Source organism: Chiloscyllium plagiosum, chromosome 6, assembly GCF_004010195.1.
Source record: "Chiloscyllium plagiosum isolate BGI_BamShark_2017 chromosome 6, ASM401019v2, whole genome shotgun sequence".
Classification (NCBI taxonomy): domain Eukaryota; kingdom Metazoa; phylum Chordata; class Chondrichthyes; order Orectolobiformes; family Hemiscylliidae; genus Chiloscyllium; species Chiloscyllium plagiosum.
The window spans coordinates 64,081,489-64,097,213 of NC_057715.1; the positions used below are offsets into that span (position 1 = coordinate 64,081,489).

Sequence of the window (15,725 nt, forward strand, 5' to 3'; positions counted from 1 at the left end):
AGTTTTCTAGAAGTTAAAAGTTCTTAAAGGATATGGGGAGAAAATGACATTGAGATAGAGAACCATCCATTATCATGTTGATCAGATTAGATACCCTACAGTGTGGAAACAGGCCCTTCAGCCCAACAAGTCCACAACGACCCTCCGAAAGTAACCCACCCAGACCCATTCCCCATATTTCCCCTTGACTAATGCACCTAACTCTATGGGCAATTTAGCATTGCCAATTCACCTAACCTGCACATCTTCGGACAGTGGGAGAAAACCAGAGCACCCAGTGGATACCCACGCAGACTCAGGGAGAATGTGCAAACTCCACACAGTCAGTCGCCTGAGGCGGGAATCGAACCCAGGTCCCTGGTGCTGTGAGGCAGTAGTGCTAACCACTGAGCCACCATGAATGGTAGAGGAGTATCATCAGGCCAAAAGTCCTTCTCCTGCTCCTATTTTCTATGTTTCTATCACCAGATGTAGCTACCTTAGTGCAGTAACAGAGAACTAGTCTGATGGCAATTGGGTATGTTTTACTGCAATTGTTACTGCCAGGTGAATAGGAGAAATTGGCCCCCCTCTTTTGAGCAAACCTCCTTGTCATTCGCAACTAGTATTTTTATTTCTTTTAGCAAGCAGTCAAATTACACATCAATTAAAAAGATACAGTTAACTAATTCAAAATTAAGAAGTCAACTGGCTTTTTCTTGCAAGTTATAGCTTTTCTGAGCCGGGTCACAACTTGTCAAAATGCAGGAATGTTGAGATTACATGACAGAGTGCCTAGTGCACATAGTCAGGATGTTTGACAAGAGTACTGCTATAGTTCACACTTTACTACAAAATGGGCTTTTATCAAATGTCCTTTTGAAAATCCACATACACCATGTTTTAACCTTAATAAACTGAACAAAAAATTCATGTTAGTTAAACTGATCAGCCTTTAACAAATCCATGCAAGCTTTTGTTATATGAATTATATTTGTCTGAGTGACACAATTTTGCTCCAAACATTGGTAGTCAAGGCTTTCATACCACAGAGGTCAAATTAAGTTGACTGGTTTCTAGTTAATAGATTTACCCTTGCACTACTTTTGAACAAGGGATGTAATATTTGCAATTCTCCAATGCTTTGGCACCTCTCTTACACCCAAAGATGATTGAAAGATTGTCTTCAGTGCGTCTCCAGTTTATACACTTCGTTCCTTCAGCATCTTTGGTTTTGGCGATGTGAAGTCCAGTCGGCTTTTTGCTCAACATCAATTTTAACTTATCCAGTACCTAAACTGCCTCCTTTCCCTGTAACTTGGAAGCATCATCTTCCTTGTTAAAGACAGCTCATTTAATATCTTTGTCATGGTGACTGCCTCCATGCATCCATGCCTACAAAATGAATTTTGGACTCTCATTTCAGTTGCTAGGCTCTTCTCAAATTTTCTGATTTGCTTTATCGCATCCTACAAAATTTTCTATATTTAGCTCAATTCTCACTTGTATTATAAACCTGACATTGGTCACAGTCAACATTTATAAAAAAAGAAAATAGCTTGTCCTCTCTTTTGCCACCTTGGGAGCTCAGATTTGCTTTTTTGTGAAAATGTCCTTCATCTGTACTGGACCAGTGTCCTATTCTTCTGTTACCTGAATCTTGAATTTCAACATACCTAGGCCTGATTTGTTCTCATTCCATGCATGTTGGGACTCCTCCAATTTTTCATCGTCTTTAGATAAACTCAGCTTTACTTTATGATCACTGTTCTTTAAAAGTTCCCCGACTGCCACCCAATTCATTTCACCCACCTTATCCCCCCAGACACAGATCCAGCAATGCTCCTTCCTCACTGGGCTACAAACATACAATCAAGAAAACTTCCCTGAACGTTTTAGAATTCTTGCCACTCTCTGCTCTTTACACTACTACTGTCCCATATTAAGACAAGTAAAGGTCCCCATCCTTATTCAGAATCAAAGGGCAGCAGGAATTGATGTTTGTGAGCATGGAGAGCACTGCAATAAACATTTTGTATCATCATGCTGCTCTTTTGCAGAAGTGTTGCCTGTGATCAGAAATCAATTATAAAATGAACTGAACTCTGTGCACGCAGTTGAGTCAGTTAATGAACACTATAGTGTTCAAAGTCCCAGACTGCTTTTAATAGTCATCTGGAGATCGAGTGCAAAACCAATAATCTCCCATCCATTCCGAGAAGGTTGGCAACTTTAGGTGGACGTGTAATATAAATGTCTTCTGTACACAATCTGAAAGGAACCATAGCAGAGCAATTCTAGACCAAGCAAATGGTGTATTTTAAAGTGTCAGTCAGTACTTCTGTCAAAAGTAGATTCCACGTCTAAACAAATAAGTGATACAATGCTATTGGTTCATTAGATAGGCCCATGAATGCTAAATCTTTCTGATTTGTGTGGTTGAGACACTATCTCTAAATAGTGAAGAGTGCTCTAATGGACAGATGCCAAATGGACACATTTGGGTCTTGATAAACCTCCCAATGTAGATCTTTGAACACTCCTTTCATAAAGTAATATTTTTGCCCTGGACCTAAAGACAAGAACAAGTTGGAGCATGGCATTATAATGGGCAATGTAGCACCAAACTTCAGCTAAAGAAATCATAAGATCATTGTCTTACAGTGGGAGCTGATGCAGAACCTTCCAAAGGAGGCAAGTAAGCCATTTCCAATGGTTAACAAGTGTAATAATTGAACATTATACCACTTAGAAAGGTGACCAGTGAAATTAATTGTGGAATACTTTAAAGTACGACTAATATGCAGCAGGTAGTATTTTCCACAGGTGCTGCCAGAACTCGAAGAAAAATTATAACAGGTCTTTATAAGAGGGATTTGGCACAATGCCCTAAAGTAAGGCAGAAAGTATGGGGAAAAAAATAGTTCCATGGCTTGTGACAACACTGTTCAAATACTTTTTGGCTAAAGTTAAAGGCTGATATAACATGCTGCTTTATTAATACACTTGGGTACTCAGATGTGCAGAAAATACTATACAATTGAATGTAAATTTATGGGCCTCCACAGAGTCATGGCTCACTTTTCCATGGATCACAATTTGCTTCTGGAATCACGATCTTCCCTGATGGCAGCCGAACTGAAATGAGCCTGGTTCATACAGTCGGAAGTGAAAATTAAATATAGCTTCATGATTGTATAAACTGGCATAGAATTAGAGGTTACCATTAATTACCCTGATTTTAAAAAAAGTTGCATGTCACTTTGTGAAATAAGCAGCACTACAGGTCAAATCACTTACAGGGGTACTCATTATTTTAATAAAAGCAAAACTCCCAAGTTTATCACATTTATAGCTGATCAATGTGCGCTTCCAGAAGGCATTCAATACCTTAATAAGACTCATTGGCCAAAATGAAAATACTGTACATAGAACAGGATGTATCGGAGCATGGGTAGAGAGGTGACAGTCAGGAAGGATGGATAATTAATTAATGAATCAAACTAGAAAGGAAGATTTGCAGGTGATATAGAGTTTGAAAACACAGTGCGTATTTGAAAATTACAGAGAAATACAGCAGGTAGACAATTAACACAAGATCAAGGTCAAGATTAGAGTGCTGCTGAAAAAACACAGCAGGTCAGGCAGCATCCGAAGAGCAGGAAAATCGACTTTTCAGGCAGGAGCCCAGCCATCTAATCTAACTGTTCAAGCGTCAGTGAACAAAGCATCCACAAAGCAGTCTGCAGTATAACTCTGCACATCACAAGTCTGAAATTTCCAGTCAAATACCACACATGGCAGAACGCTGCTAGTAAAGGACCCACGCCAATATACTGGAACTTGAATGGTCAAGAGTAGACCGGTCATAAAGACACCAGGGGTTTTGAAGACTTTGTATTCATCAACAAATTTACATGCACAACTCCTCTCACATAAGCAGCACCACAGGACAAAATTTAACATTGAATCACAGAGATAATAAAGCAGATGGACAACATTTTGTCAAAATAGGTGGACTTTAAGGAATATAATTTTTTGACAAAATAAAAGGCTTAGTGGGAGGACTTTCAGTGCATAAGGTCTTGGCAGCTGAAGACACAACAACCAAAGGAGAACCAATGATGATCAGGGACATTCTAAAGCCCAGAGTTAAAGAAGCACATACCCTCGGAACACTGCAGGGCTGGAATTGTAGAGATTAGATCAAAAGATGAGTCTAGAGGGATTCAAAAACAAGGATGTGAATTGTAAACCTGAGTGTAGACTGAACAGGAGCCAGTGCAGGTCAGTGGGTGCAGCAGTCATTGATGAATGGAACTTGGTTCAAGGCAGGAATGGGCTGCACAACTTTGGGTGATCTCAAGTTACAGACACTAGAACATATAATACCAACCAGGAATCAAAGCATGGATGAGGAGTTTGACACCAGCTAAACTGAGGCGGGGACAAGAGTCAGGCTATGTTACAAAGGAGAAAACAGGTGGTTTTAGTAATGCTGTGGGTGTGTGGACAAAAGCTTGTCTTAGGGTCAAATATGACACCAAGATTACAAAATATCTGGTTCAACCTCACCACCAGGGAAAGATTTTGCAAAACAGTAAGGCTTTGAAACCTGGAACTAAAAGCTGGAAAATAGATCAGTGGCAAAATAGACTCGTGTGACTGAATTGCCAATCCTTATTCCTCTACTGCGATGGTAACAGCTAAATCAGATCAAGCTGACTACCAGATTTCTTCATAAAGCGAAACAGCATGATTACAATGATCATCTGTTAAGGGCAATATTTGCTAAGAAGCTGTCTTTTTTTCTGCCTCATTCTCTCCCCAATCTCCTGACCCACCCACCCAGACCCCAATCTAGACCACTGACCTAAACTGTAGCTATAACATAATTTATGTCTTGGGTAACACTCCACATCCTTATTTGCATAAACTGCAGAACAAAATGGTAACCGTGAATATCAAATTAAACAAATCATTAAAACTCAGCTAAAGCTGAAACACTGCTTAAAGAAGACAAAATTACATGCACATGCTTCAAATTGATTCAGAACACTTTTTTAGGGCCAGTACTCAAACTGTGATTTCAAGTCTTCATTACCTACAGTGCACTGTTATAACCATCTGTTTTCTCAGATGGTTGCAATGATCGCAGGGCACTACTGCAAACTGCAAGAGAATAATCCATGTTATCCAGATCATTTTGTCTCTCAAATCAGCATCATTTCAAGGTATCTAATCCTAACATCACTGCTTGTGGGAACTTGCACAGCAGTAAGTGGTGGCCATCTTTGTGAGAACAGCCTTTCTAATTAAGTATTTTTTGATGCACCGAATGTTTTACCATGTCTTTAGTCCATGAACTTGAAACAGTGTCCCAATTAACTTTTGTTGCTGACAGCACTAAAATCTGAGTAACTTATTCTAACTACAAAATTATAAACTTCTGACAACTGCTGAGTGTCAGACCAAATCAAATCTGGTTGGCGATTTGTACCTGTTCCTGCATGCCATAAATATAATCAATCCAGAGTTTTTTTGTTGTGATCACTGTAAAAAGGGATATGCTCATGAACAAGTAAGCAGTTGTAGAATGTGACCAGCAACCATTTGCACAGTTAACTTGCAGCATCTAACGAGGGGGTTGCAGGTGTGCTTATTTATAACAATAGTTATCAAACCTTTACAGTGAATCTATCTGCTAAGCAATCCTGCTACATACCTTCAAACAAACAGGACCTACGTTTAGTTTACTGGTACTGATGTGAGACTGGTAAGTTTGTGTTATGCAAACATAGAACTACAAACACAGAACCACAATATCTCCCTCTGACAAAAGACTGCATTTTATGAAGGGAAGTGAACACATTAAAAAGGGAGTTTGGAATGGGAATGAAGTTTTCAGGAAGCTTTTGTATGCTGTGAAATAGGTGGCAGGCATCTGTGTTAGAGTCTCACAGCACGGAAACAAGACCATCTGTCCAATGAGTCTATGCCGACTATAATCCCAAACTAAACTAGCCCCAACTGCCAGTGCTTGGCCCATATCCCTTCAAACATTTCTTATTCATGTATTTATCCAAAAGTCTTGTAAATGTTGTAAATGTAGGAGAGAACTGGAGGAGCACAGTGGAGCTGAAATACTGAAATACAGAAAACAATGAACAGAATTCAAAAAAATTACAAATTTAGGTGACTATTAAAGATATATTAAAACACTTCCCAGAGATAACTGGATTTAGATATAGCTTTCCAGAAACTTCTCAGGTGTCATCATCCATCACTCAACACTCCTGGGTCAGAATACTAACTATTGTATTATAATCTGCAAGAAACAGATTGTCTCCAAGAAAAAAAACCTTTTACACAAGTTATGCCCATCCTACAAGATGATGTGAAAGGGGAAAACATTCTATTGGTAGGTAGGTGGTGAGCTTAGGGACCTTTTAAAAATAAAACCCCACTCACAATCTGTCCATAACAATAATGATTCTGAAGTCAGAACTAGTCAAAGTACTAGAGAAATTTCTTGAAGACAATATGAAGATCACTTTGACAAGAAACTGTATGAAATTTGAGTGGCTAATTATGTCTGACTAATCAAGTTGAATTTCTATAATTATCTTTTCAGGCTTCCAGTTGTGAAATTAAGTTCAATACAAAATTAGATATGATTCTGTGACATAGGTTTTGAGATTGATTGAGAGATAGGAGACAAGAAACATTTTAGGGTGTGTTATTAGTTGTTTTTGTCCTCGAGACACTATACTGGGGCTATAGCTTATGAATGACCTGAATGAAGAAACAAAAAGAGAGCTTTATATCTAAACTTTCAGATGATGGGAAGCACAAGTTACATACAGAGAGAGAGAAATTACATAAGGGGATAGGCTATGTGAGCAGTCAAAAAATGTGCAAGATGCAGTTCAACAAGGGCAAATGCAAGGTTATCTACTTTTGATCATAGAAGGACCCAATTGTAATATCTTAACAGCAAGAGACTAATCAGTTAAGGAGTTGGGAGTTCACAGAAACAAACCACTAAAAGTACTGCACAGAGAGAATAAATAAATCAGAAAAGCTCAGGGAATGTTGCTATTTATCCTCTAGAGGGTTTGAAATACAAAAATGAGGAAGGAAATGTTGTAACTGCAGAGTCTTAGTCAGACCAAGTGAGTGTCTGTGTTCAGCCACTGGCTTTTTTAAATTAAAAAATGTCAACTGCTGGGTTTAAAATTTAAACAAAGCTTGGCAGGCAACCAGACACCATTAACTGGTGCATTCTCCATGGCAACACCTCTCCCTATCAGAGTCTGCTTGCCAACCACTCTCCTCTCATTCAGTATACACTTTGTTTTCCCTTTATTTTGATTTTTATTATCTTTGCCTGATAAGTACAAGATGAAAAACACTAAGAAAAATGTGTCCTTTTTCAAGTAATTCTTAAGTTCCGTACTACCAAATAACATCTTACATTATTCTTTGAAATCTAATTAATGTAAGCAGGTTACTTTTAAAGATGACCATATAGGGTCTTTGAGTGTGGTGCTGGAAAAGTGCAGCGGGCCAGGCAGCATCTGAGGAGCAGGAGAAGAGCTTATGCTCGAAGTGTCGATTCTCCTGCTCTTCTGATGCTGCCTGACCCACTATACTTTTCTAGCACCACTAATCTCCAGTATCTACAGTCCTCACTGCCCCCCCCCCCCCCACCACCACACCATCCCGCATAGGGTCTTTACAGATTTCATATTTTGGCATTTTAATCAACATATATTGATGGACACATTGTGTAATTCTAAGAAGTGTCACTTCTAAACCCAGCAGTTAACTCTGTTGTGGGTAAAACTCTGCAGATCAGATTCACCAAGGAGCACATAGCCATCAAAAAAGACAGCCTTTGTTCAGACAAAAGTTTGAGATCACAGGTACTTGCTGAGCAAAGAAAGTGACAAGCAAAAATCATCATTCACAATGCAAGGTTAAAAAAAGTAATACCATCTATCATTACTATACACACTTCCTGTACTTTCAACAACCAGAATTAACAAGAAAAAGCAGTCAAACACTCCCTAGACTATATCAAACAGTTAATGCGGTTTATAGACAGATCGTACATACTTCTTAGCAAACTCTCCACAGTGACTGTGAGTCACGAAAACTCATGAACATTTTGTCATCCTTACGAGAGATTCCACTACTTTGCTCTAAGATTTGGCCTTGAAATGCCCTCAAAAACTGGACAGTTGCAATGACTGAACACATCTTGGTATGTTCATTTCTTCCAAGATTGCATTCCACAGAATTCTGAGACTGAACTCCTGCATCAACACACGGCCTAGTTTCAGCTCATTCACAGACAACTAGGTTCACCCAGGTGACAGAATCCTAGGGCTCTGCAACACGCCAAGATTTCTTACACCAAGCAAAAATTGCTTGTGAGTTTCCTCGACTCACTCCCAATCTCAGCTGCACTGAATGCTCAATGGCATCCAAGTACCTCTATTTTTCCTGCCCTAACATTGAAGTCTGCCAGCAACATTCTCTTAGTTTTAAAAGATATAACTAACTTCTCCCAGCAAACATATTGAAAACAGAAAACCTTCTGAAATGTCTTTCAGCTCCTGACAATATAGCCTGCTCCAAGCTGTCCTTAACTTGACCTTTAGTAGAGTAGCTTTTATTTGTCATTTCTATCATATGCAACTGATACAGTAAAAAAAAGACAGCGTTCCTCCCGGACCAAGGTGCTAAATGGACAGCACGAACTACACGATCATACAAAAGGCAGCATAAAGTGCATAAGAAGTGCAAAACATGCAAATTACAGTGTAATAAAATAATGATAATTAATAGACATTGTTCTAGCAGCAATTGAAGTTGTGCAAAGAATTTCAAACGAAAAAGAGTCCAATCATACAGTGTTTAGGAGCCTGATGGCTTGGGGGAAGAAACTTGCACAGTCTGGCCATGAGAGACCGAACACTCCGGTATCTTCTGCCAGATAGCAGGAGGGAGGAGAGTTTGAGTGAGGGGTCTTCCACAATGCTCTTAATCTTTCGGATGCAGCGTGTGGTGTAAATGTCTGTAATGGAGGGAAGAGAGATCCTGATGATCTTCTCAGCTGTCCTCACTATCTGTTGTAGGGTCTTATGCAAATCCCAAACCAGGCAGTGATGCAGCAGCTCAGGGTACTCTCAATGAATCCTCTGTAAAATGTAGTGAGGATGGTGGGGGGGCGATGGGAAGTGGGCTTTCCTCAGCCTCCGCAGAAAGTAGATATGCTGCAGGGATTTCCTGGCAATGGAGTTGGTGTTGAGGAACCAGGTGAGATTCTCTGCCAGGTGGACACCAAGAAATTTGGTGCTCTTCATGATCTCCACCGGGGAACCGTCAATGTTCAGTGGAGAGTGGTCACCCTGTGCCCTCCTGAAGTCAACAACTGTCTCTTTCGTTTTGTCCATGTTTGGAGACAGATTGTTGGCTCTGCACCAGTCCATTAGCTGCTGTACCTCCTCTCTGTATGCTGACTCATCGTTCCTGCTGATGAGATCCACTGCAGTCATGCCATCAGTGAACTTCATTATGTGATTCGACCCGTGCATCGCTGCACAGTCAAGTGTCAGCAGGTTGAACAGCAGTGGACTTAGCACACAGCCCTGGGGGACTCTGTGCTCAGTGTGATGGTGCTGGAGATGCTGTTCTCAATCCGGACTAACTGAGGTCTCCCGATCAGGAAGTCCAGGATCCAGTTACAAAGGGAGGTATTTAGGCCCAGCAGACTCAGCTTTCCAATCAGGTGCAGAGGAACGACAGTGTTAAATGCAGAACTGATGTCTATAAACAGTAATCTGACGTAGGTGTTCTTCTTCAGGTGGGTGAGGGCCAGATGGAGGGTGGTGGAAATTGCATCATCTCTGTTGAGCAGTTGGGATGATACACAAACTGCAGGGTGTCCAGTAAGGGGGGGAGCAAGTCTTAATATGCCTCATCATGAGCGTCTCAAAACACTTCATGATGATGGGTGTTAGCGCAACGGAGCGGTAGTCATTGAGACAGAACGCTAAAGATTTCTTCTGCATGCGGACGATAATAGCAGCCTTGAAGCACGTTGGAACTATGGCGCAGCTCAGGGAGATGTTGATGTTTATGTTAAGTCTCCCTCATCTTTGATCTGATGAAATAAATGAAGTTTTCAATGAGGTTTACAGTCATGGAGTTCACTGAAAGCTCTTAAGGTAATATAGCTCTGGTCTCAAAAATACCATCTCTTCTATTGTGATTCCATTAAACATACACGAGTAACCTCAAAGCAAAATAATCCAACTATTTAAGTGCATTAGTTTAGTTAATTTCCTGTATCTAAAATAAAATTATTAAAACATATGAATTAGATGTTCCCAACAATCTACATATAGATTTTATGACACTATTCAGTATTGTGCTTGGAAAAGAACAGTAGAGTACAAAGTTAGGATTGCAGGACAAAATAAGCTCCTAAACTCATGAGAAGACACCAAATGTTACCAGAAGCAACTCTTGCCACAAGAATCTTTCACTCTCTAAAAATACATTTATTTTAAAAGGTCAATATATAATTAGAGGAGAAATTCTACGTTTCAAACAACCCCCTTCACAAAACAACCAACATTTTGGTAATTATTGATAGTTTGACTGTCACAACATTTACCTTAAAAGCAATGTGAACAATTCATACTAATTAATATGTTAATATACCATGGTGGAAACAATGACAGATTCAGGGTAGTTTTGTCTTTGGAAATCCGCTCAAATTCTCCCCAGATGAATCTATCAGCAAAACATATTGGCAGACAGGGCAAGATGCAGATCAGCTCACATCAGGGAGATGCCAGAGACACAACCAGGTAAATGTATTCCTTATAAACGGTGTAAATCAACGTAAGCAGGAAGTTTTGTTTTTTAAAAGTTTCAAGTGTCAAAAAAAAGCTCTCCTTCACTTAGTTGCAAACAATAAACAATAAACATATTATCTAGATAAGCAAAAAAGCTGGATGAATCTTCCTGATACATTTGCATTTCATGGCAGAGATGTTAGGAAGTCTATCACAAGATTTAATTTAGCTGCAGATACATTGAGTTAACTCAAAGAGACAACCTTGTAACAAAGGAATATAGCTCAACAGTTATGCTTCAAAACAAATATTTTACCATTCTATAAACAGATCAGATCACCTTGCAAACAGGACACAGGGATCAACAAAGGAAAGAATGAAAAATCATTAAATCTAAAAGAATCTCAAATTATTGCAAACTGAAATAAGTATATTTTTGAAACTGGAGATGGAACCTAGTTCTACAGTACAAACAAAGTTAAGGCACATGATAATTTGCTGGCTTTGTGTTGATATTAATGTTTTGTTTCGACAAGTAAATTTGACTAAACACGTGTGCAGTGTTCTAATGGAATAGTTATCGCAAATCATGGTTAACAGTTAACCTTGAGAAATAGTAATGCATGCCAGAAGGGCACAACTTTCAGTGCATATTAAACAAAATTAGTCCAAATACGAACACAAGGAGGACATTAGTAAGCTCCAAATGCAAAGTATCCCATTCCATTCTAATTTAGTTTGGGGGGTTTGGTAGAGGCTAAGTCAATGTGACATACAACTGTATATATTCAGTTTATTTTCCAGAAACAGGCCACATTCAAAAAAAAACTTTCACTTTCAATTGTGAGGGAAATGAGAAACTTACACCAAGGCAGAGTTGGAGGAACAGAAAGGCCACGGTTGTATCATGATGGAAATCAGAGATTTTGTACAAAAATGGGAACTTTGACACCAAAGATTGCTTGATTAGGAACCAGTGAGCACAGGGGTGATGACTGAACAGGACTCCTTGTGAGTTAGGATAAGGGCAACATAGATGAGCTCAAGTTATTGAGGGTGGAATCTGAGAGAGAGAGACAGAGAGAAGGAATAGCAGTCTGGAGGTAACAAAAGGCAGGATGAAGGTTTCAGCTGATGAACTGAAGCAGGAACTGAGGAGAGCAATAATATGTAGGTGGTAGTCAGTCTTTGCAACATTTGGGGGGTGCTGGGCAGAGGTGGATATCAGATAGGGAACTTTGATCAAGGACAAATAAAATGCCAAAGTTGGAAATATTCTGGTTTAGCCTGACACAACAGGCAGGAAGGCAGAGTTGAATCTGTGGAGTTTTTCCTGGTCCTCCTAATGTCTGATTGGAGGAAGTTTCAGTTTAACCCAGCTACCAGACAAGTAGTTAGACAACAGGCAGTGGCACAGTTGGAAAGCCCAGTACAGCCAAAGGTCAGTGTACTCCATCAAATTGGCAGCTGGAATTTCAGATAAATAGCAGAAATAGTTGAGAAATAAGAGTGGACATTAACAGATCAAAGGATTACAAAGCTAATAATACAAGGGTGAGAAGAAGCCAATACAGAATATTATCTTCTCCAACTGAAAAAGGCAAGAATTACTCTAGGCAAGGGAAGTCACACATAGCTGGAAAGAGAGGAGAGGCAGTGCAGGACAACACTGTAATCCCACATCAAAGACTGCTGACAGAAAGATGAGAAGACATGGTTTTAATGCTTCCAGGAACAAAGGACATTGAACAAGGCCAGTTCAGTCCTATAGTGGGGTATATAGCCAATTAAGGACATGTTCCATTGCAGAATTATGGGAAAGGATGTGAGAAGTGACACCAGATTCACCAGCATTACTGAGAAGAGGTTGATCATGGGGTCATAACTTCAAAAGGTGGACAAGTAGGAGACTGGAAAAACACAGCAAGCCAGGCAGCATCAGGAGGTGGAGAGGTCAATGGTTCAGGTGTAACCCTTCTTCAGGACTCTTCTTCAGCTTGCTGTGTTTTTCTAGCCTCCTGTTTGTCTACCTTGGATTCCAGCATCTGCAGTTTTTTTGTCTCATAACTTCAAAGGGCAGGATTAATCTCCTTCCGAATGAAGACATATGACAATCTCAACAAACAAGCACTTCAACTTCTTTTGGTGGGTGGGGGTGGGGAGGGGGTGTGTGGAAGTTTTTATCAAGATGCAAGATTCCTCTTACATGCATATTCACTCTATCCCTTCGATACACAACAGAACCAGCCATTCAATCAATAAGATCCCAAATATCATTTTGTTATTATACTACCAAACAATAGCTATTACTCATAATCCAAAATTCAATTCTATCAATGCATGTCCGTCCACTTAAATCAAAATGTAAATCATGTCCAAACACTAAAAATGGTAATATATTTAATTTGCAAAATTAGGTAAGTTTATAAAAACACAAAAATTTCTAAATCCATTACAGTTGTTCATACCTTGAATTAGTACATGTAATCACTGTAGCCCACATCTTAGAGTAATCCAGCAACAACCTTCCAACAGACAATGCAATAGAATAAATTCTTTCAGTTCACATCCCAATGGTATTTAATTTTCAAATCAGATACAATTTCAGGAGCCCTCCAGGCAACTGAAGGAAGACAGGACTGGACACATTCTGGGAACCACACCAAACAGAAATAAGGCACTGTGGCAGCTGTCCACCAATAAGCAAAAATACATCTTTGTATAGGATTTACAACGCAGGTTAGCAACAGAAGTCTGTGAAAGGGTGCCAATCACTATCGTGTTTCAGGGATAAATGCCTGTATTAAAACCCTGGCTGCTATTACCCGAGTATAATGTAAGCCAGCACTGCACAGAATAGCATAGGAAGAGCTGCGAGCTGGCAGGTGAGTTGTGGCCATGGGTTACATTCAGGTCAGTGTTGGGAGTTCAGTCAGTAGGTGGTCCTCCCCACACACCAACCCGAACAGTAAGTACAGCTCTGCAGACAAGGGAACAACGTTAGAAAAAAAACAATAAATTTAAACAAATAATAAACGACCTGAGGAACTACATGTACTTCAACAAAACAAAATTAATAATTAGCCTAGATAAGCCACTGGTAAAAGTTCAACAAGCGCATAATTGTCACCAAACAAAGCACAGTGGGACTCACTGCCAGCCAAGTCTGATACCAATACCATCTGCCTCAAGACATTAATCCAGACATGGACAGAAACGCCAGATTCAGTAGAGGATTTGTTCTCCCAATTCCCAGCCTCTCACCAGACAGTTTCCCACCGCTGTCTCCTTGTCTCCTTCTGCGCTGCAAGATGAAGTAGGCATTAGATTTCTCCGTCACCCACAGCTTGAGAGCATTTTTCAGCAGCACCTCTTCAGGCTTGAGCCACATAATGAAAAGCTCACGCCAACATTAGAAATTGATATCTACAGATTTCTTCCCTCCACCCCAGTCGTCCTCAGCTAAACGCCACCCTCTGCAATGGGCTGTTGTGGCAGCAAACACTGTTTCTCTCCACCTGTACCGAGCCTCACTATACACCTTCCCGGGACTCGCACGCACTCTATGCTCATATTTCACCTCCAATTTCCGGATTTCACTCGGTTTTGAGTCTTCCGGTTCTAATGGAGGAAGTCCCACCCCAAATTTGCGACCATGCAGAGCTTCGGGGTGCTTATTTTCTGTCTTCAGTGAATTCGTAATGTATTCTGACGAAAGGCATGAAATTCATTGCTGTAAACATGTGAATTAACACGGGGTAAACAGCGCCGGGTTCCAAAGGTTACATTTGATGCTACAGTTCCAATTGGTCTTGCCCATAGAAGGAAACGAAATTAAATAGAATGCATTGTATTTTCTGGTTGTATCGTAGAAACATTCCTTTGAACCTTGTCATGTTGAGATATGCCTGTGGTTTTAAGTTTCATCGTAAACCACTGTCCCATACTCACGAGAAACTCGTCATGAATTCTGATGTTTGATACCAAACCTATAATGTACAAAATATATAGTTAATGTTTTCTGAACTGCTGAAACCCATAACATTCAAACAATTGTTATTCTATGATAGTGTATTCCAAGAATGATTGTGGAGAGCCGTCATAATTGAAGCAGCACCAATAAGGTTTCGTTTGATTCAGTTGGTAGCTAAGTTGGTAGCACACTGGGCTATGTATCAGAAGGCGTCCATTCAAACACCAATACATGGCCCAGAAGGAGGTCTTGTGGAACAGTTGGTAGCTTCTCAACGAAATGCTCTGGGTTTGAGTCTCAGCCCAGAATTAGAAGACCCAAGGTTGTGTAACAACCATCAAATCTTTCACACGTGCAGGCAGGCAGTATAAGAGAGATTCCTCCTGAGTCAAGAATGGTGGAGCTTCTAACATCACTATCCATGATTCCTGACTACAGACTGCATTAAAAAGATTGTGATATTAAGCAACTTGAATGCCCCAGTGAACGTAACCCGTCACCACTAAAGACATTCATAAATAGTACTTCTTAACCAAGCTCCATCTGCTGGTTCAAGTGGATATTGAAGATTCTACAAAAGAAACAATCTCTACAAAATATTGGAAGCTAAAATTGAGATGCATGAATTGAAAACAGCCATAAAACAGTGTGGAATGCAGGAGAAGAGAGTGCTATATTATCTATAAAAGGTAATGTTCCCTTAGAGAATAGTTTTATGTCCTTAAGTAATTTGGGGCACATCAGATATGGTCAAGGTTGCTAAGCAGTGGAAATAAACACACAATGTCTAAAATAATGTTAATGTTATTTTTGCCACCTCTTAATACTTGTTTTCATTATTCCTGCTGGCATTTTGAGGTAACCATGCATTTTGTCTTCCACTCCTTAATCACATCAAT

At 39.9% G+C, this 15,725-nt stretch overlaps 1 protein-coding gene across 1 annotated transcript in view; it reads right to left on the bottom strand.

Annotated features, from left to right (window-relative positions):
- Positions 1 to 14,766, bottom strand: part of LOC122551052 (TBC1 domain family member 8-like) — a 97,246-nt gene extending 82,480 nt beyond the window's left edge. The window contains exon 1 of the mRNA XM_043692695.1: positions 14,118 to 14,766. Within this exon, the coding sequence (XP_043548630.1) occupies positions 14,118 to 14,244 (127 nt within the window). The 5' untranslated portion in view covers positions 14,245 to 14,766. The remainder of the gene's footprint in view (positions 1 to 14,117) is intronic.
- Between the last annotated feature and the right edge of the window lie 959 nt (positions 14,767 to 15,725).